Genomic DNA, 21413 nt, shown 5'->3' with positions numbered 1-21413 from the left:
TTCTTGGAAAACATATTTCGCCACTTACTTACATTTCTGGTCATCTCTAACTGCATCACAACCAAATTCATGGAGAAAATACTGGTCAAAATAAATAGGCCCCATTTTCCTGAAGGCGAGRGGCGAAACAATTGTGTCGAGACTGAGATGAAACCCTAAAGACCCCTAAAACGGCAGGTTTTGCGGCCAAGAAAGACTGCTTTTCTACGGAGGTACCTCGTTTTGCTCCTCCTGATGCTATTTTCAATGCAAGCCTCACCAACGTTGCAAAACTCATTCTTCCAGCGAGTCTCCCCYGGGTGCAGCTGGATCCCGTGGGCGGCAGGAAGAAGAAATACCTGCGGGAAACGYGACTCTGCCTTCTCCACCTTGCCAAAAGCCTCCTTTCTCCTCCTCTTGGGGCTGGGCCTGACCGGAAAGGAAAACCGTAGCCACCAGGTGAGGACGTAACGGGGATTGCTCCGAGGCCATCAGGATCCGTCCAAGTTGCACCCAGTCACACAGCAGTTGCGACCGTGACCTTCTCTGGCAATTACAGCTCCGCTTTGCTGTTACACTGTTTTATCCAGCCGTGATTTTGCAGCTCCATGAAGCACTCCTGATTAGATTTTCAGCGCTGTTACACATGAGGTCTCCTGTATGGAGCAGCTTCCATACAGAGGACCTGAGAATCGCCAGTCAGCATTTTTCAGTAGATGTGTCTTGCAGGAAAATACAAAGAGGGGAATCATACTTTATTAAAAGAAGTAATTTTAAAGTGCTTAATTTTTCCTTTTTCTTTTTTTTTAAAGCAGCACCTTCATTTCAGAGGCGCAGGCATCAACGAGAGATGGAGGCACCAGCAGTTCTTTCATGCCAATGTTAGTGACTTCAATCTTTTGCAAAGAAAGAGAACCCAAACRGAAGAGGAACGATGGGACACAGAAAACCAGCAATCAGATCCCATTTGGTTAATCGGTTTCTGTGTCTTTTAGCTGATACAATTCCAGCTCATTAAAAGCAATTTACAGCGTGAAGTTCAGAACTGCCCATGAGCTTACCACACTTATCACCTACGATGCGCAGACCTGCAATCAATAGGCTTTTTATTATTTTATTTGGTCAATTTGCTTAAAGACAATGAAGCCTTCACATCAATACACTCGGTAAAACTGCACCCCAAGTAAAGAGAAACGGGATTTAAGTGTTGCTCCTTTAGCAGGGAAGCTGTCAAGGACAGCTCTTCTGGATAAAAAGAGAAAGGGTGACCAAAACCTCTAAATAATGATGATTTTGCACTAAATGGAAGAAGATTATTTTATCTGYTATTTCTCTTGCAAGGCTCACCTGCCAAGCTCGCTATTTTTCTCGCTCATCCTTTTGCAATTACTCAGCCGCTCGCGCAGCCAGGAATAGCACAGGYGGCCCGAAATGTCCACTGCAAAACACCCTTAGCAGGATCGCCACCAAGCAAGGCGGCATTAATCAACTCCTGCAGGCTRGACCTTACGGAGACACAATCGGTTCAAAAAATAAAACCCAAAACACTTAGCTGCTTCTGCGAGCTTATTCCAAACCATTCTGAGCTTGCAGTTAAATTATGTGCTGCGGGTATGCTAAATGGGATGTTTATATTCCTAGCAAATATTCCGTGCGTTTCCAGAAAATGTGCAGAACTGCTAAAGTAATTTTGGAGAAACCTGTGGACGAGATGGACTTGCAGCARCAGATACCAGGCGCGATCCATAACCCACTGAAATCAAAATTTTAAGTCCACAGCAAGCAGATTTTGGCTCGAGCACACCACGAAATCCAAACACCTATTCCATGGTGGTGCTGGAAAACTAGGGAAGCTGCGTCTCCGTACAAGCGTGAGAGMTCAGTCCATCTCCTCGAGAAACGAAAAGCAATTTTGTCTGGATTTAGGGCAGGAGGGTGGCGCGAAGGCTCAAGCAGCAGCGACGAGATCCTCTTTTTGGCTCCATCCCTATTTCCAGGCAGGCAAAAGCCTGCCCRAAAGGCCCACCAGGAGCACCCACCAGCCCAAATCTCCGGCCCACGTATCGCAGCCTTTTTGAACCGGGAAGACAAGTGCTACTGTCACAAAATCAGCGTTTTCTTCGCTTGCGGTCCAGACTGTCACCCCGCTTCGCCGCACGTTCTCGCAGAGCTGCCACATTTTGCCGCGGAAGCATCTTCGCTGCGGCGCGGGGGGAAGAGCAGCACGGGGATGTTGCTAGATTTTAATTAATGTGTGAAAAAAATTTAGGGCTTGTCAAGCAAACTGTGTTTCGGAGCAAGAGATATTTGCATATTTATTTATTTAAATGGCACCAGCGAGCCAAGTCTACATATAATAAAATCAAAGAGAAAACATAACGTTCGTTTTCTCTTAGGTACCTCCAATTCAACATTTTCTGTAGCGCATCATTCTCCGCAGCGTTAATGCCTACGCTTTTATGGACCAAACGCGATCATTACTATTGCAGTTAAAAGAAAACCTGCCGGCTGTGAAAAGGAGGCTCTAATTGACTGACTTTGTTTTATGAAAAACTCGGGGCCCAAATTCTTTATGCAGCAAATTGAATTTTCAACCCGATGTTTATCACGGCGCGCAGTTGTTTCCWGAAAATGAATTCTTAAACCAGTGACACCGGGCAGACCCACTGGGGTAAAGAGCTCGCCTGGTGTTTTTAAAACTACTGCTTGCAGTAAAAGTGTCAGCCTGGAGAGGAAGCAACAATTTTGGCTTCTGCTGCTGATTTCATAGGTTTCAAAATTATATTAGGACATTCATTTATTGCCTGTGTTAACTGGGAGACACATAGCTTTAGGTCGGAGCAATTACGTGCATTTAGAAGCAAGTCCGTCACCTTTGCACACGATTTTTCTTTGTAGGTTAGGAAAAATTTCAAGCTGAATATGTACCGTTAGTCGTACATAAAAAAGCATATCCCTCCTTATTTTTAGAGCCATTACACATGCACAGTTCTTCCTGGGAGCTTCGGAAATTCGGAACGGGGGGCTGTATTTAGAACAGAAGTCGTTCTCGGTCTGAGGCTTTCTTACCGGTCAYCAACGACCATGCAGCTGGCAACAAAATCAACCTCTCAGTCGTCTTTTAAATGCGATAAACACAGAACTGGGGCATATTATTGCTCTGAATCATCGTTAGCCAGTTTTACATCCTGTAATTTAATAGCCGTTTGCAGAAGAGCTGACACTACCGCTCTATTCTCGTTCAATATTGGAAAACTTAATTGGATACCTATCAGACTCCGGGCAAACAGCGATAGAAACCAGACAAACTTTAGCCTCTTGACCCTATCAATCGACCAAAGTAAAACACACTGGCGATACCGCAAAAGCTGCACGAGCGCTAACTCGGGCCAGTTCTGCATTCCTGGGACTGAGCAGACACTTTGCTGGAGCCGAGAGGAAAACCTTCTAAAAAACCCCATATATCTATATATACACATATAATAATAAATAAATAAATAAATAAATAAATAAATAAATCTGAGGAGACTGATTAATAGCAAATCCAAAGCTCTGCAAACTGCCATCCTCCCAGAGCCTGGGCTTCCAAAAAGGGAGGGCGACCGAAAGCAAAACCACTTGGATTTAAAAGGCTGAAGCTTGCAAAGCCATAGCCTCCGCCACGCGCACGTATTTATGGTGGAGGAAGCGAGAACTGGAGAAATGAAGCAGAAAAAAGAACAGAAGGGGGAAAAGGAAAGGTGAATTTTCCATAAAACCTCCCAGAATTCACAYACAGAAAAAAGGGAAGAATTCTCTCTCTGCAGATAGCTTGCATCTCCACACYGTTTAACGGCAGTCATATACCTAATTTCCGTGGACTCGGATATGACGACAGCAAATCTTGGGTACCTGGCGCTCCTTTTTCCCCCGCAAAAAGAACTACCAAACGTAGCGCTTGAGAAAAAKTCTTGGTTAACTTCAGCGCTTTGTTTCGATTTATTTTCTTTGCCTGAAGAGAGGGCTGTGCAAACGCTGCACCGTTAAGGGAAAGAAGCTCAAACTTTATATACGGGCTTTTTGCCCAGCGTCTCTTGGCACGCTTCCTCGGGTTTTAGATTGCTTTGTATGGCGAAGCATTACCAGAATAAGATAACWCTGTGTTATCTGGGCACTAAGGAAGGGCTTTGCGCTAAAGAAATTGAGCCAGAACCTGTTTTCTAGGAGAGCAGTGAGCGCATTTGAATAAGCACTAAATTCAGCGAGGGAATAACTAATATGATTGGTTTTAAAGACACAGAAATGAATATTTTGCTATGTTATGAATGTTAAGCAGAATTTTAAGAAGCGAGAGGAAGAACGCTCGTGCCTTCTACTCCCAATTTTGGCCAACGTGCTGTGGCAATTTCATAAGTCAGCAAGTAAGCAAATGATTGTGATTTTATTTTTGAAAGGCTACTATCGCAAAATACCTTTGGCTCGTTTATTCTGGCAATATGTGCCTTAATTATGTATTTCACATCATAGCCCRCAAAGGTTTCTGCAGCATATTTTGCAAAAGTAATGAAGATTTTTAACACACGGTTCTCCACCAAATTAGACACCGATCCTGCAGATGCTTACACAGTTTATTTGTTCCCAGATAAGACGTGTGCCTAGACACTAATGTCCGTAGTCAAAACAGGCACACACTTAGAGAATGGCGTTTCCAAGATGGTCAGTCCGCTTTCTGAGGRCTACTTGGCTGCAATCATCCAAATGCAAATGAATAATAGCATTGCTATCATCTGGGCTGCTTTTAAGAGTGCCGCTTTTATTCCACAACGATCTTTCGCATACCGTATTTCTAACGCTTTTTTATTTTTAAAAGCAAGCCATGTGACAGGTATAGACTGAAAGGAAAATCAGCTTATTGAAGGAATTCATAGTATCTTCAACAAAGCCAAGCACCTGACAGAGCACCCATCAATGTTATCATGATATACGTTGGTCTTAAGGTCCAAACCGGCTCCTTCCAGTCTTACCTTCCAGTAACACGAAGCTGAAAGACATTTGTGCCATGTCAGTTCTGCCGAACTTGCCGTCACTAAGGCCCCCAGGAAATCCTGATCGATACTCGCGCTGCAAATCCAAATTTCACCCTTGCCCAAACAGGTGCAGCTCCCACCATGCCGAGCAAGAGCGGGATCCTCTTACACCGGAATTGATAGTTGCTCACAGCTTTCCATCGTGCAATATTTCATGGTCTCCATTTTCGGGTTATTAAAATAGGATGCTATCCAACAACGGGAGGGGAAGAAGGGGTCAGGGAGTTGCTTCTCTTCTCATAAGCGGCAGCTCAAGCTGCTGAGCAACATGTGTTTCTCATTTGAAACRTATCACTCATTCTTAAAAACAGTAATTCCGACCATCTGTCACAATGCAGCCATTCATAATTGATAAGATTTGGGCAGAATTCGACTGTGAAAGCCCATTTTAACATGAGTATCGACATGCGTACGAGGAAGTGTTGCAAAGCAATTTGTTGGAGCTTTCCCTTCCATACATTGCAGCCAACGATGGCCAACTGCTGCACATGCCGCTTGGGAAGCCGCATTTATGGAGTCGCTGCAAACCGAGCTCTCCCTCGTTATCATCTTCCTCCCGCAAGCCTAGTTTAATACTTGGGCACCGTTTCCCTCCAACGGTTAATAAATGCTTCTTGCTAGATGTTTGTAGGAGTGTGCAGAGTGGTCAACTCTGGGTCAAACTGCTCAAACGCAGGAATTGACAAAAAAAAGCATACTTTTTTTTCCTAGCATAAAGTAAAAAAACGGATGGTTGTCTTGTGTATTCTACAACTGGCCTGACACTTCGATAGTCATTTACTTTTGTCTCTGGGAGGAGAAGGGAGGACAGAGTAGTCCCCTTCAGGAAAAAAAAATACGTTTTCTCYGCACTGGAAACATCTCTCCCCACTATCATCACCGCGCCACAAATTTCCCAACGCACAAATCTAAAGTCGCAGACTCACCCTCTTTAATAATCAAGCCCGCACTGATTTTAATACTGCCTGATTTCACCCTGCGCATGCAAAGTCTCTCCTAGTCAACGGGAAAAGTCCTAGGTGTTTCCATGGGCTCTTGGCAAAAGCATGTGCTCAAAGACAACTACACCTTTATTAAGACTTAAAAAAAACAAAAAAAACCCCAAAACAGGCTTAAGACACTAATTTAACTTAAACATGACAATTACGGAATGAACCAGCATGTATTTTTAATGGATTCTACGGGAAACACTGACTTTTCGTTTTGAAAGCACCAGCAACAGCACGTAGCTTCGTCACTCCGTGGTAACTGCTAACAACGTCCCCCCACCCACCAGAGTCACCTGGAACATATTTAATTATTGACTGCATTTAAAACGTACATGGCACACGCTCACTCTTGCGAGCAAGTCTTTACATGGACAAAGGCCGATTTGTTCGTTCCTCCAAAATCCAGCCTCGGTACATTAATTTACCCTCAATTCTGGTTTACGTTATTTGTGTATGGCGTATATAAGACGTAGACGTGCCCGCTGACGTTCATCGAGCATCTGAGCTAGCTGCGAGCACAGCAGCGGTCTCCTTGGGAAAAGCCCGAGCGCAAGCAGGGGTACGACTGAGGCTCACGCAAATACTCGTATGGTAAATCTATTCTCGCATTACAGCTCACGCCGTGGCGTCTTGCTTGCTATTCGGGACCAAAGCCAGCTCAGCGGTGCCTATACATCCATCCCATACATCCCCCCTCAGTGCACCAGCTCCTACTCCGGTCAGAGGAGCCGTTATTTTGTGGATCTGAACATCCYGGGACTTCTGCAGCTTGCACGAGCGCCCGTGCGTGTATCTGCTRCAAGAGCTTAAGCTGAAGAACGTGCAATTATTAACTTTTAAAGCAAAAGGACAAAGGCCCGACTTTGCCCCTACCACGGTAAAAGGAAAGGACTCGGCGGGGTTACGCGGGGACGAGCTAGCCCTCGCCTTTGCTGAACTAGTCCCTGCTCTCCAGACGATGGTGGCACTATCGGAGACCGCTCAGCGTGCCCAACCGGAGCGTTAAGGAGGCGCTGCTGAACAGTAGCTTCATGGAAACAGCACAAGAAACCAGGTAGATGTCACCTGCAAGGTAAATTAAAACGACGCGTCTCCGAGGACCATTGATGAAATCTGAGATCTGGAAAGGAATTTACATTTATAGTGGCCGGGATAAATACTCCAGGTAAATCCTTTTAGGTGGGCCTGTGAAGCGGAACAGAGAAATTAAAGATAAACGAGATTAAAGGCGTTTTTTTTCTTTTAAGTTACCCATGGACGGAAAAATACTTTGGAGGGGGAGATTAGTTTGGACCCTCAGCAAGACAGACACCTGGGAAATCCAGTAGAACAAATCTTTCCTAATCTGAGCTGATTYGCAAATAAAAAATAATAATGGAAAAAAAAATAAGCAAGGCCAGACGCAGGTGAGGAAGGCTGTTGCTCCGGCGCGCCGGGAAGCGCCGGCTCCGCGAAGCGCCGGCTCCGCAACCAGCGGCACGCGATGCCGTTCGAGGCATCGAACCTTTCTGGATAACCCGGCAAACGGCGTGCCGCGTGGCTTGGTTATTTCCCGAGGTTTGGGGAAGGAAAAGCTGTAGAGAGACAAGCCGACCTTTTTGCAAAAAAGGTGCCCTGGGGATGGTCTCCGCGGAYCCCCCAGCTGAGCTTCTCCTGGAAACAGGCACCGGAGCGAACCGAAATCCAAACGCTGCATGGTCTCCTTCTGCCTCCTTCGCCAGGGCTTAAGGCACTTACGGCCACGGCGGTTTTATGCAGGCCTATATTGTTATTAAAAGCTGCCTGGAAATGTTGTTAGCTAGGAAAGTGGAGGAAATGAGTAAAAAAAAGTAATACATTCAGACCCATTTGGCTCCCTTCCTGGGAGCCCTTTTAATATAAAGAAACTCAACAAAGTTGTATTTTTAGCTCTGGAAAGATGCGTTTCAGTATTTTGCGCACTAAAGGGATTTGACTTAATACACTCGCGCTTCCCCCTCCCTCGCGCGCTAGAAGAAATGAACTTCAATCCTAAACTTAACCACTGGATATAGATACTCTGTTCTCCCCATTGGCCAGAATAAAAACCAATAAATGTATTTCATTTCTTTTGTGGATTTATAATAGCACCTGGCAAGGATGGTCTTAATCTCCTTACGCTGCTCGCACCAATGAAAGAAACCCTCGCAACAGTTATTGAGAGAGAGATGAAAGGATAATAGGAATAAAATCTGGAAATATAAATATTATCTCCAGGAAGATCCGTTATAAAAACGTATGAAATCCATATCAGCGTCTCCCGAGAGTGCTTGGCATAATAGCGCAATTTAGACAATAGGTTATTAAAGATGGAAAGAAATACACTCCTCTTACCGACAGCATCGTTCAGAGACAACGGCRAGCGCGGGGCTCCGCTTGGGCAGTAAATTGGTGGCAAATATCTAGCGGCAGACCCGTCAGAAACGCAGGAATTAGCAGGGGGAAAACACTGGTTGATACAAAACGACGTAAAGCCGCTGGTTTCTTCCCTTTTGTCGGCACCTTTGTTACCCAAGCGCAAATATATTTCCAAAATTAGAGAGCTGCCCCCTTAGTCGCATGGGCAATTATCAGCAACGTAGGCAGGGGATATCACAGATTATTTATATATTGAGGAATCCGCTAAAATTTCATTATTCTCTGTGCCCGGCACGGTTACAATTTCCATTACTAGCCGAGATGAGATCAGTTATTTACTATGCCAGAAACGGGTGTGACAAAGATGAATTTCTAGGAAAAACCTAATCACTTAAAAAAAGCCCCAGGTTACTAGCAACCTGACCCAAAGTTTGCTGACGCTGAAAGAAAGTTTCCCAGTGCTTTAATGACCTTTGATTGAGACCCAAAGGCCGAAGGCGTTCAGACAACAGATTTAAAGGGGATTTTAAGCACAATTTGATTCAAAGTCAACGCAAGAGCACGCACCCCCTCACTAAAAAGCAGCTGCGGTGGGACAAGACTGGAGAGGAATAAACAGCGTGCACTTAAGTCGCATTCGGAATTAAGTTWTTCCCTTATATTCATAATCTTCATAAAACGAGAGAGGTTACGCTACTCATCACAGTTTTCCACTTTCAGCTGCYGTAAAGGAAACCAATTATAGAGCCCTTAAGGAGAACTGACAGGGCTCTAAATCAAGAAAAAACATGGAACAGGAGCAATACATAAATGACAAAGTGTTTGGCTTGTTTCAAGTCTGGCCGTCTGCAAGGCAAACTTTGTGGCGATGAGCTGACGGTAAGKATAGAAATGTTTCTCTCACACACGTTCAACGTTTCCAGGGTCTCTTCAGGCTCCTCAGCGTTTCCCAAATGAATGAAAAAACAAGTTTTGGATTTTCCTCAACAAGTAAGTAAATAAAAAGGTGCTTTCCTTGCCATAATGCTTCACGGCCAGATGGCGAATGCTTAATTTGGGCTGTGTGGAGCCCGATGAGTGGTGCCATTCGAGCACCCATCAGCAGAASATACCATCAGGTCAGCTCAGCTCGTAGCTCATGGCCTATCACCTTAGCTCAGCCTTCGGCTCCAAAAGCAACATGGGTAATGTCGCAAAAATGCATTTCTCCATGGACCAAAAAATGGAAAGTCTGGATGCCATGAAGGTCTTAAGGGTGGAGGACAGCCTCCTCTTTGCTGGTGGTCAAATTAACAACCAACCCTAGCTCCAGCAACGTTTTCCTTTTCACTATGCTCRAGTGCTAGACCTTGAACTATGAGGCATGGAGATGTCCAGCTCAAACGTCAGACCGAACCGGACGGCTTAACTCCCTTCTGCCGTTAATGAGGAGCTCAGTTTTAACAGTGCGATGGTCASAGAAGTCACTCCAAAAATATCCAGATGAATCAATTCACATTTACGCACCGCAATGACTCTCCCGTAACAACCTGTGCAGCTGGTGAGCTACAAACCTATTTTTCTAAGCGGCGTTAGTACACGTCCATCAAATTATGACCCTTCTGTCTTTCACAGCAAATGTGCAACAAAACACCCTACCATCAGCCGACAGCTTCATGGGTGCCCAAGCTACAACAGAGTTCACACTTTTTCCCCCTGAAGCCTCTCAGATTTAATACAATTAAGAGCAGCAGCAGCCTTACGGTGACTTTTCCAAGCGAGAAAGCACACGTGACTCGGAGATACATGAGAGCACGACCTGTTGCACACAAACACCTGAAGTCACCTTGTTCCTTTAAATTAAACCAACCCCAGCTCAGATTTAAGAAGGAACAATGTCCTTATATGGTTCACTGATTTCACGGAGCATCCCGCAAAATTACTCTTCTTTCTTCCTCATCTCGGGCTACCTCCCAGTTTTCTAAAACATTTATCTTCCCCGGTTGCCCCTGGCATTTATTTTTCCGCCTATTCGTGAAAACCAGGCGTCCACCTCTGCGGAGATCTCGGCCTCCAGGTTTGCAAAGCTCGGGAATAGCAGGTTATTTTAATTAAGGGCGCTTTCCTAGGGGCTATTGTGCGTGTGCGCTCGCCCCACAAAAAACATGGCGAAAGGAGGCCGATAGGGTAAGTAACCGTCTTTTGTTTCTGCCTTTGCGGACAAAGGACCAAGGAGCAGAGCGGGGAAGCCCGGTGAATACAAAAAAGGGGTTTTGGCCGCGCTACGCCCGTGAAATCGTACGCCTCCGAAGAAAGGCAATTTGTCAGCAGGATACAAAGAAAGATGCTTTACTCGGAAATCATCCTAACGAGTAGTCAGGATTTCTTTTTTTTTTTCCTCCTTATCGTTCCTAGCCCATGCGCACAAATCATTTATTTAACTAAATAAAACAAAGGCTGCCCGGCTTCGGGCGGGGAGGGTGGTGGGAATTTATTCATTACTGACCCAAGTGCCAATAGCGGTGTTTAACCCCTTGAGATAGCCTGTTATTTTCTCCGGTGGTTCTCTGGGGAAAAGAAAAAAAAAGAAAAACAAAAAAGAAAAACACAAAACCACGGAGAGAAAGAAAGTGGAGAAGCCACAAGCCCGTTTGTTTAACAAATCCGGCGTTGCTCCTGGTGGGCAAACACCGATAGGGAAGGTGGTGGCAAGACAACGCATGCGGAGAAAGCCTAAAGGCCACATGAAGGTCTTAGGGCCGCCCAGAAATAATTAAATACCATATTCGGGGGAAAAGTGGTCTCATTAGCTTGATTTTGGGTGGCAATTTTCTTGCAGCTTTCTCCCTCCCTCTTTCCCTTCCCACCAGCAATCTTGGAGCAATGAAAATACCAGTTTGCCTTCTAGTGCTTGCATTCTCTTAAAAATGTCATTATTCAATTATCCGTCTATTCGCCGGCCCTAAGGTCCAGCGGAGCAGATATTGCGAGCCTTCATTTAATGTTTTTAAATGCACTCCAGTCCACTCGCGATACAATAAAACTTTATTGAATTCTGCTCCCACACCACACTTGCCGTCCCTCACTTTTATTGATATGTGAGCCCATCCGCTCTTCTCTCCGCAATAAAAGGAATATTTCTAGCAAAGAAATGACCTTTCCTTCCATCAATACAACAACTGGGAAAGGAGCTTTTGGCTTCCATGTTAAAAAAGAAAAGAAAAGAAAAAAGGGCTTAGAACAGAAAAGACCATCAATGCTCCAGCACTGCTTTCCTTCCCCTTGTTATCATTAAAAATGCATGAACACTTCTCCACGCGCCAAAGAAACTTGGTCCCTTCGTACCATTCATTAGCCTGTTTACCCAGACGAAGGGAAAGGAAGGATGATTAATCCTTCCTCGGAAGCCACGCTCATTTTTTCCCCTTGCAGGAAAGGGTCCTTGGAACAGATCTCGCCAATATTAAAAGCTGGTGGAAGACTTATCGCCTGGATGCAGCAGGCGACTTATCACAGCGCGATACGACGGAGAAGGGACACGCCGGGAAACGGCAGCAGATCAGAGGGCCTCGAGCGAAGTTGAGTTCCTCATACCTACGTGCAGCACCACGTAGCCTAAAACGCAGCGTTGCGTTTGGCCCCGCGTTTCGTGAGCGACGCGAGCTTGCCGAAAAACAAAGTGAGGCGACGAGAGCCTCTTTCACAACGCGCTCGCCCCGCGCTTCCAGCCGATTCACGGGCAAACTCACGAGCAAAGAGCCATCAAAGCCGCCAACCTCATGGCGAAGGCAGCGCCTGGCTGTTGCTGTTGTTTCCCCCCAACACGGAGATCATTAAAACGCACTCAGTCCCCAGCAACCTCTTGCAAGACTTATTTTATCAGGCCCGTTAACACCTCAGGGCGCCACGTTCACGTATTACCTTCCTACGAGCGCGCCGCTATTCCTCTTTGCTTCGTACGCAACTGAACTCGCAGAGGGCTACGCAGGAACGACGCAGCCTCAGGAGGCAACAGCGTAGCCTGGGCAAAGGGCAAACCACGAGGAACTATAACCTGCTCTAAGTAGAAAACTATCCTCCCTCACCTCCCCCCCCACTTTTTTTTTTTTTTGTTTTTCCAAAATGAAAGGCCTCATTTATAGCGGAATACCTCTAAACTAGTAATTTTGTACGCTGAGCAGCAGAGACCCTTTGTAGAAAGAGGCCCCTGATCCCATCTCTTGGGTGGTGGCCTCCAACCACATCTCCACCAAAAACCCCTCGTGGCCTTCCAGGGCTGGCGGCCACCTTCGCACGCGAGGGATGGGCAATATCCGAGGGGATGAAGGAAGAGCGGGGCCACTCTCAGTATTTCTTTTTGAGGTATGCCGTTTTTGACAGCAGGACAGTAGCCAATTTGGTGTCTCCAAAAGGCAAATCCCGAGCTACGCTTAACTTTTTGCAGATCTGACATCTCCTTTTCGACGCATATTGCTGTAATCCCCGATGACTGTTTTTCTGCCTTTAAAAATTGAGGCTAAATGGCCCGTATATAATTTGCCTTCCTAACTTGGGAAGCTCACAATTTAGAAACTTCTATCACCAAACATTGAATTTCCCAAAACATTAGCTTTCTATCTCCTTGGCGATACAATACTGGATTTAAGGCACTTACCAAATGTCACCCGTTAAAAGAACATCGGTCAGCCTAAAGCGCGCTGCTACATGATTATGAACAGAAAACTCTGGAAAGAGAAGTTATAAGCTAGTAATAATGCTTCGTTCTTAGGGTCTGCTTTCACCAATGGGGCTTTCCAAGCGTTTTCCAAAATGTGAGATGTCACCGTTAACGTTGCACGGTAAGGAAAATGTGGGGCGCTAGTAGTGTATGCTTAAAAGCCTTGCACAGAAGGCAGTTTTCCCTATCTTTTGGGCTCGGTGTCATGCGATGCACGCGGTGCGGCACCGAGCGGTTGCCGGCCCGCAGGCAGCAAAAAGGCAAGCTCGAGGCCGGCCCCGGCTCCCCGACCGAGCAGATCCCTACCGAAGAAACGAATGCAAACACATCAGCATACGTACTGTAAGGGACGCATTCGTACTGCACTTCCAGGTACTTGTACGTCCCAGGGCAAGGGTCTGGAAAGACGTCAGGGCCCGCGACAACGGCACACTGCGTCCGGTTACTGCATCTGCAAAGCAAAGGAGAAAAGAGTGAGAAAGCAGCCCGGGCAGCGGGGCAGGACGGGAGGTTGGCTATCGCCTCCAGCGCGGTCCTCCGGCTTTCGAAACCCAAACTCCGTCGCGCCGCGCTCCGCTAGCCTTAAACCCCAGCGTCCAAACCAAAGGGAAATGCAAAGACAACAGACGTGGCAAAAATAACCGTGGCGTATTTTATAGCAGGTGTAACGAGTAGTTTTTGCAAACTATTTATAGAGCGTTCCTGTGAAAACCAGGCATCGTGAATAATGCTCTTTAATGCAAAGCAAAGACTAGAAACAGCAACACTTGAGAGGAAAAAAAAAACAACAACCCACTTCACCAAATAAACTGTGCAGAAAACAAACCAGTATGTTTTCACGCACAGCCAACGCACTCGCCTTGGTTATAAACGGCTAAGCTTCATTCAATCCTTCTGCTCCAGAATGGACGCCTCTCCTGAGACCACGTACTGGGGGGTGTAAGAGGGAAATTTGGGGGATCCCAAAGAGAAAATTCTTGCACTTGTCAAAAAAAAAAAATATATATATATAGAAGTGCGTGAGAGAGAAAATCATTAGGCTTCGACGTCCCTCCTTTCGCGTGCCAGGAGGAGACCTCCTAGGCGTTGGTCCTCTCTGAGACGCTGCTTCCGCCGACGCACCGCGGGACCCCGGACCCTGCCACGGCAGCCCGAGCGCGGCTCCTCTCGCTCCGGAGTGGAGCCGCGGCGTGTTTACCTGCGGCTAGGGTTTGTCAACCTTAATGAGGCTTTTATTTGAGCCCATAAATTAAAAGTGATTCATTAGCGACTGCCTTAAGCTCCGTAATTTCTTTAATTTCACGGGAAGATTATTAAGAGCCGATACGCTTGCTCGTCAGGCTGTTTGGGGGGAGAGCCGATAATCCAGGGGGCCGGGCCGGGCTCACGTTTTCTTGCTGGAAGGTGACAGTTATCACGGCGAGCGACCACTTTTATCAGGCACAGAAGAACAAATTTAGTAACCCAAAGGGATAACTTTGTTGTCCTCAGCCTTGCCGCTACGAGATGGGCGGCTTGGCCGGGATGTCACAGGTACCTGGGATGGTGCGAGCAGGCGGCCTTCAAGGAGAAGCTCTGAACGTCACCCAAAACTCCACTTCCGACCCAAAATCCTTCGCCGGGCTCAACGGGCCTCTCCAAAAGCCGAACTGATAGTCTCCCCGGCTGCAGGGACAGCCCGGGCCACACGGCGCGGAATAAAAGCCGTGGAGCAAAGAGACAGTTGGAAAAAAATCATGTGCTGGGCTCCAAAATGCATTTGCGCAAGAAGAGGCCCAAGTTTGGTCGTGCTTATAACTGTGGGACTGACAGAAACATCAACTCTGCTTGCAACTCCCCACTCGGATTAAAATAAGTAAATAAGTAAAAGAAAACAACCCTTCGCTTCCTTTCAGCACATTTCCATTCCTTCTCCCCGGCATCATTTTTATGCTTTTTAAGTGACAGGGTCATCTTACGATAGCGAGGGAGAAGCACTTTAAGACATAAACAGCTGCTTATTCCCATTTTGACATCTTTGATTTTTTCCAGCGCTGACATTGCTTGATATATTTACCAAAAGAGAAAGAAAGGAGGAGGAAAAAAAAAGAAAAAACAGTTTGGCAGGTGATGTTTATTTTAGGCCCTTCCAGAAACTTTAACAGCGCCGACACGTCGACAGCACAGGGCTAGACACGTCTGGGGTGCTACGCTTGCAGGAAGAAAGAAGAAAGAAAACAAAAAAGCGGGAGGTCGATCCCAAAGCAAAGCCTTCGCAGGGCTGCTCCGCCGCGGGAGGCGAGCTGGGAGAAGGGGCACCTCAAATCCGCGCGCGGCACTCCCGCGCCGGCATCTCCCGAGGCCGACCCTCCCCGGGGGCAACTGGGCGTCAGTTTTTCAAATGGGCAAAGGAGCGTTATTTGCACTAGCGCTTGAAAACGGTAAAGAGGAGAGTTAACGCTAGTGCCGGAGCACCATTAGCACTGCCCACCAAAAAAACAAGGTTTTCTTTTCGCCTCTCAGCCGAAACACCTATTTTACACAGATCTCATTTTTCTGCAAAGACAAGGCACACGACTAGGCACGCTAATACAGCCAAGACATCAACATCCAAGCCCGTTTCTCAGGGTCTATTATATTTTCTAATGGTTTTACAGTAAGAGACAGACTTAATTCATTATCCTTCATGGCAACGCTGCAAGACATCCTTTCCCTTCTCCAAAACACAAAAATCTCCTCTCCGGGTGACCGCTTTAAGGAAGAGGCTGTCAGAGCGAATAAGCCAGCTAGGACTATGCTCTTCCCCGTCAATACGTGGTATTTCCAAATCAACCCTTTGGGAAGGACCCAGAAGGGGGAAAAATACATATATATATATTTTGATACCCTGGAGAAAGCRAAGAGGAAACAAAGAGAAATTGCACTCCTAATAGGAGCCGAAGCCGAGTTACAGCACACTGGCTTGCAAATCACGGGGAAAAGAAAAATGAATAAATGAGAGGGAAGGGAGGCCGCAGCGGGCGAAGCGGGCAGAGCACAGCCGCGAGAAAAGCCTTCGGTTCACCCCCTTCACTTCTGGCAAGGTGCTGCGCAAAAGCTGACCGACACCCTGCCCACCTTCAGCTTCCGGAAACCAAGGATGCCTCTGCAGAGGCTCTTCTGCCCCAGCCCTGACCCATTTCGCCCCTCGGATCATTATTTTACATTAAGGAAAGGGAAGACGAGGGAAAATGAACCACCAAAGCCATGCCGAAACCYGAGCAACGCGACAGCCGAGAAATCCTGCCGAGCCCAACCGCGTCCAAGCCATAAAGGTCACCGAGGGGATTACCAGGCCGCATGGAGAACTTGGAAATTGCTCAAATACGTGTTTTGCACAGGAAAAAGGAAAAAAAAAAGTAATTATGCTGTTTCAACTCATCGATGAGACCCTTAAAATTTAACAAGAAACATTTAATAGTAAATTTACAACATTTAATAAATTTAAGGGCAATTTGGGGACATGCCTGCACATGACACATCTATTCGGCTCCAGGGACTCCACAGCTTGGTCAGGCCGAGGTCAAGGCAGGAGCCACCGGTGGGGACAGCTTGGCTCGCTGTCACCCTCAGGAGGACAGTGCAGCTGAGCAACGAGAGCTTTTCCCTCCATGCTTCGTCACCGTGCGCGTACCCTTAGTCTCCTCCACTTCAGAGCTTCCTTGAATTTCTTCCTGCCCCATCTACCTGTGACGGGACTTCATATCTTACCGCCAGCTTCGTGCGGTCGCTTCCCCCTACATCCTTCTCCCGCTGTTGTTGGCTTTCCCCTTCCACAGCAACCCCCTCTCTCCTCCCCTGCCCAAGACACGCTCTCGCACCACCAGGTATATCCGGACGAGAGGTTTGGGTCAGCACGGAAAACAGACCCACGTGGAGCACTTCCGAAGCCGTCCCGGTGCCATTCAAGCTGCAACGAGCTAAGGACACAAGCAAGGACGAGCCTGTAAGGTAGGCTAACATCGCTGGGTGGATGCCAATCCACAGAGCTGAAAACAAAACCAGGCAAGCCTTAAGGCGGTAAAGCTCATTTTTTAAAGAATCACATCTCCCCTTCTGCAGGTACTTTCTACTTATGTAATTACCAAAAACATCGGCAGTAACCTAATAAAAATCCACTTTACGGAAGAGCAACAGGATATGATGGCGGGAAGACACCTAAAACAAACCAACCGATAAAAGGCGCTCTGGTTTAGGCAGCGTTAACGCAAGTTAAAATAACTGCAAACAGAAAACAATCTGGCTTTTAATTTGGGTTAGGAGGTCAAATAAAAGGCCAGCGGAGGTCTGGGCTGAACTGCAGCTAGCTCTCCGCATTACTTTGTCTTCATTGCCATTTTAACTCGAGTCAACCCAAGTCAAAGCTCATTCTTTCTTCTTCTTTAGCACAGCCATAAGGAGCTGAGATAGCCGGAATAAGCGTCAAAGGATTATTTTCTCTACAAAACTTCAGTGGGTTCAGACCCTGAGTCTACCACTGCTTACAGGTACTTGCAAAAGGCACTATAACTACCTGATCCATCCTGTACTGACCCTGCTGTCGGATGAAGTGCCCTTTAACGAGGAACGGCCGTATCCGCAGGGAATATTTCACACCTGACTAGGTCTGCGGCTGAGCGCTGGCAGTCCCCAGGACGGGCTTTTTCCCTGCATTTCCAGCGCTGGGGCATGCTCTGGCCTCAGGTCTCGATCGCACCGTTCTCGCTGCCATTTACTGTCACACTGCGGCAGATCCCCAACCAAGTCCCACCCTTCCCATCAGTGACCAATTCCTGCAAAAGGGAAAACAGACTGAAGAACAGTGGCTCTCAATGGGCTAAAATAATCTGCAGTCGTGGGCTGATAGGTTTAATGCATTAGCCTTTCCCCTCTGCAAATAGGGTTAAAGAAAGGTTTGGACCAAAATCACGCGTGCGGTGCTCCACCTCAAATTTCACATAATAATTGAAGAAAACAAAAGCAAATGTGTCCAAACGGTGCAGGAGGTCAAAGCTGGGTATCTCCCTGATGAAGTCGGGAGTGAACCCAAGGCACCCGTGCAGCGTTGTTTCTAAACACAGCAACCTCTGTCGTTACTCTTGCCAATAGCATGATACCAAGGCGATTTTTAAAGCACAGATCCCTAGTTTTTAGAGAAGGGAACAAACATGCCTTAGGCCCTTGCTTGGGATGGCTGGGATGGTGGGCCTTCCAACCAAGCAAGCGCTGGAACAGGTTGCCCAGAGAGGTTGTGGAGTCTCCGTCCTTGGAGATGTTCAAAAGCCGTCTGGACACAATCCTGGGCAACGTGCTCTACGTGACCCTGCTTGAGCAGGGGGGTTGGACCAGGTGATCTCCAAAGGTCCCTTCCAACCTCAACCATTCTGTGATTAGGACCAACATGTGACAGGTTAGGTCTTTAGCATCACAGCTAAATCAGATCAAACAAAAAGATAATATTAGTGTGTAAAACAAACAGAAAACCTGGCAAGGTCTGTGCTGTTAAGGCCGACATTGCCCTTTAATGGATCCTGAGTTTGTACAGCACCTTGCACAGAGGTTGTCTGGGCCCCATTTGCAGCTCAGGCATTAAAGCCATCCAATCAGAAACCAACCAAGCTTTCTATTAAAACAACAACAACAAAAAGGCCTGAAATGAACCAAAYATGTTTTTGATATTCAAAAAAAAGGGATTTTCTTTTATTTCAATGTAGCCAACTCTACCTCTTTGATCTCCAGCCCAAAGCTTGAATAAAGGCAGCTTGCACTTTGATTCTGAGCTCGAGAGGAAAGCACAGCATCACAAACCTTCCTGCGCTTTCCAGCCCGCTGCTGCCTAGCCAAAGCACGTATGGAACCAAACGGGTAAAAATAAATAAATAAACAGATAAATAAAGCCTAACCTTAGCTGCATGACTTGAAACTACCACAGTAAAGTTCTTCGAAACAGCTAAACAGAGCGCCAAACTTTCCGCAACCCAAAAGCAGACCGAGGGATATATTTTTCAGAACATCTGTCCGACAGCTATAGAGAGGCTCTCTAACGTTGGACTCGATACAAAGCTCGGAGCAAAGGCAGGGATTTCACATCCCTGCAGGCTCGCCACGCCGTTCCCTCCCCACTCTTCCTTCCCTAGCGCTCCCGCGGGAGTTTTCAGCTATCCACGCACATGCCAGCTCTTCTCCCTGCCCTACTCGCTCTGGTCGCCCGCCGGGAAGGGTATTTGCACATTATAATCCCCATCTGCCTTTTACCTATACAGTTACAACACATATAGATTTTGCGCTTAGTGCTATACACACAGAATTGAGTTTGACGCACATAAGGCAGCTTCCTTTGAGGAAGCGAAGCTCCGAGGCACGGTCTTCCGGAAAGGCTCGCTGCCTCCAGCCGGATTTTTCCAAGAGCTGGGTTGCCCTTGAAGCAGCTACAGAAAGGCCCAGCTGTTTGCAAACAGCCCAGGACTCCTCGGTTCTCGCGGAAAAGCTGCCGGCTATTCAGCGCTTTTCCGGCAGCAGGCTACGTCGCAGAGTGCCCAGCCGCTTCGGTAATCCCCCAAATTCCAGATAGCCCTGCGGAAAGGAAAATAAAACCAACACCCTGCCCGGGATTACATGCAAGCCTTAGGTGGGGCCGAAACTGGGAAATCCACATTCCAGGGCACGGAGCGTGTCTCCGGCAAGTCAACTCTCCAAAACGTGCCTGATGCTGCTCCGACGTCCCAGCTGAAAGTCCAGGGAGATGGATGAAAGGGGGAAGATGCAGGATAAATTTATCAGATACCTCCATAAATCATTTCCGTCGTTCGCATTTGTTCTCCGCCTTTCATCGCTTACATTTCTAAAGCCGCTGGGTGCCGCGGCGCAGTGGGTTTAATAAAAAGGAAGATAAATTTTAACATCCCTTTTCGAAACGTCTTGAAATGATCGAGCTTTCGTCTGAACGTTAATGCCAAACGTCACAAGAAACGCGCYGGCTCAAAACAATTCACCCGGCCTGGAAGCGAAAGCCAAGTCCCGCTCGAGCCTGGAAATAAAAAGCTCTTATTTCTGGCCCTAATGTTTTGGCAGCCTTCACTTTTGTCACCGAATCCTGCTGTCGCTTCGCGCAGACCCCTCTGACTCGGGGGAGAAACTCCATCCTTCGGAAAAGGAGGAAATATTTTAAGAGATTGGGAGTTTGGAAAAGCAGGCGAGCTGCCCCGACAGCTGCTCGGAGAGGTGGCACGCCAGAGTGATCCCAGCGGAGCGTACGCTATTACACCGAAAGGGAAAAAAAAAAAAAATCATTAAAGTTGCTGTCTCCGAACTTTCACGTTTAATGAAAGAGAGCGAGCAAGATATCTGGAGGATTTTTGGGATATATTAACAGCTAATGATATGCTTTCCATCGAGCGCCCAGCCCCGAGCAGCTCGCCGACGTGAGAGTTTTGGCGCACGCCACGGAGGGGCGCATGGGAAAAAGCAGGCAAGGCGCAGGCAGCCTCGCGAAGGGGAACACGTGCATCCCCGGAGGTGTCAGGAACGGAGCGGGAAGCCCGCTGCTACGGATCCGGAACGGTTGGGCAACGGAAGCCAAAGACCTTTCTGCCCGCCTTTCACCCGTAGCAGGTTAAGCAAAAACAAATGATGGCACAAGCGAGCAATTAAAGAGCATCCCAGGGCCGGCGCTTGCCGGTGATTAATTAGGTTCAAAGGGGCAAGGCTAACCTCGCCATCCCCTGAGGAGGAGACCACTTAGTCCCTTTAAAAAATAGAAATAAATAAATAAAATCCGGCGTTCTTATTTAACGCTTGAGCATCACTTAAACAGCTGCTAAAGCAGTGAAACAATTACTCGGGACTGACCTACATTCAGCTGTATCGCTTTATTACATGCAGGAGAAACTTAATTAAGCTTCTGTTACTTAATAAAAGCCGCTAAGATCCTCCATTTTATGGCGAGGAGCTGCACTGCTGCAGCCATGTGAAGCCTTTGGGTTTTGCAGCGGGATGGCCCAGGCGAGCACGCTCCCTCTTTCACACCCCTCCCYGCTGCGTTTGAGGGACAAGCAGACTTATCTTCCCCAAAACTCTCTTAAATATTTTAATAAAAATATTTGCCCTACGCAGGCGAGCCATAGGGTTACGTTCAGTTACGCTCTTTTCCTCCTGCGTCGCAATTGTGRCCAACTTCTCTAGAGGATCATCTGAAGAACGCTGCATCCTCGCCACCATCCTCGCTCAAACGCTCCCCTCGTCCTCCCACCCTCCCGCTAATAGCTCCCCCACTCTAGTTTATTAAAAGATTTGGTTTGGAGGAGAAAATCT

General features: G+C 47.2%; 1 protein-coding gene across 1 annotated transcript in view; it reads right to left on the bottom strand.

Moving 5' to 3' along the window:
• The window catches only part of ADGRL3 (adhesion G protein-coupled receptor L3), a 210836-nt gene that overhangs the window by 153968 nt on the left and 35455 nt on the right, over positions 1-21413 (bottom strand). Inside the window, exon 4 of the mRNA XM_026061900.1 lies at positions 13448-13557. Coding sequence (XP_025917685.1) covers positions 13448-13557 — 110 coding nt within the window. The remainder of the gene's footprint in view (positions 1-13447; positions 13558-21413) is intronic.

The sequence above is a fragment of the Apteryx rowi genome, unplaced genomic scaffold (assembly GCF_003343035.1).
Source record: "Apteryx rowi isolate R43461 unplaced genomic scaffold, aptRow1 scaffold_187, whole genome shotgun sequence".
Lineage (NCBI taxonomy): Eukaryota > Metazoa > Chordata > Aves > Apterygiformes > Apterygidae > Apteryx > Apteryx rowi.
The sequence above is the reverse complement of the archived record's forward strand: the minus strand, read 5'-3'. Positions and strand labels throughout refer to the sequence as shown.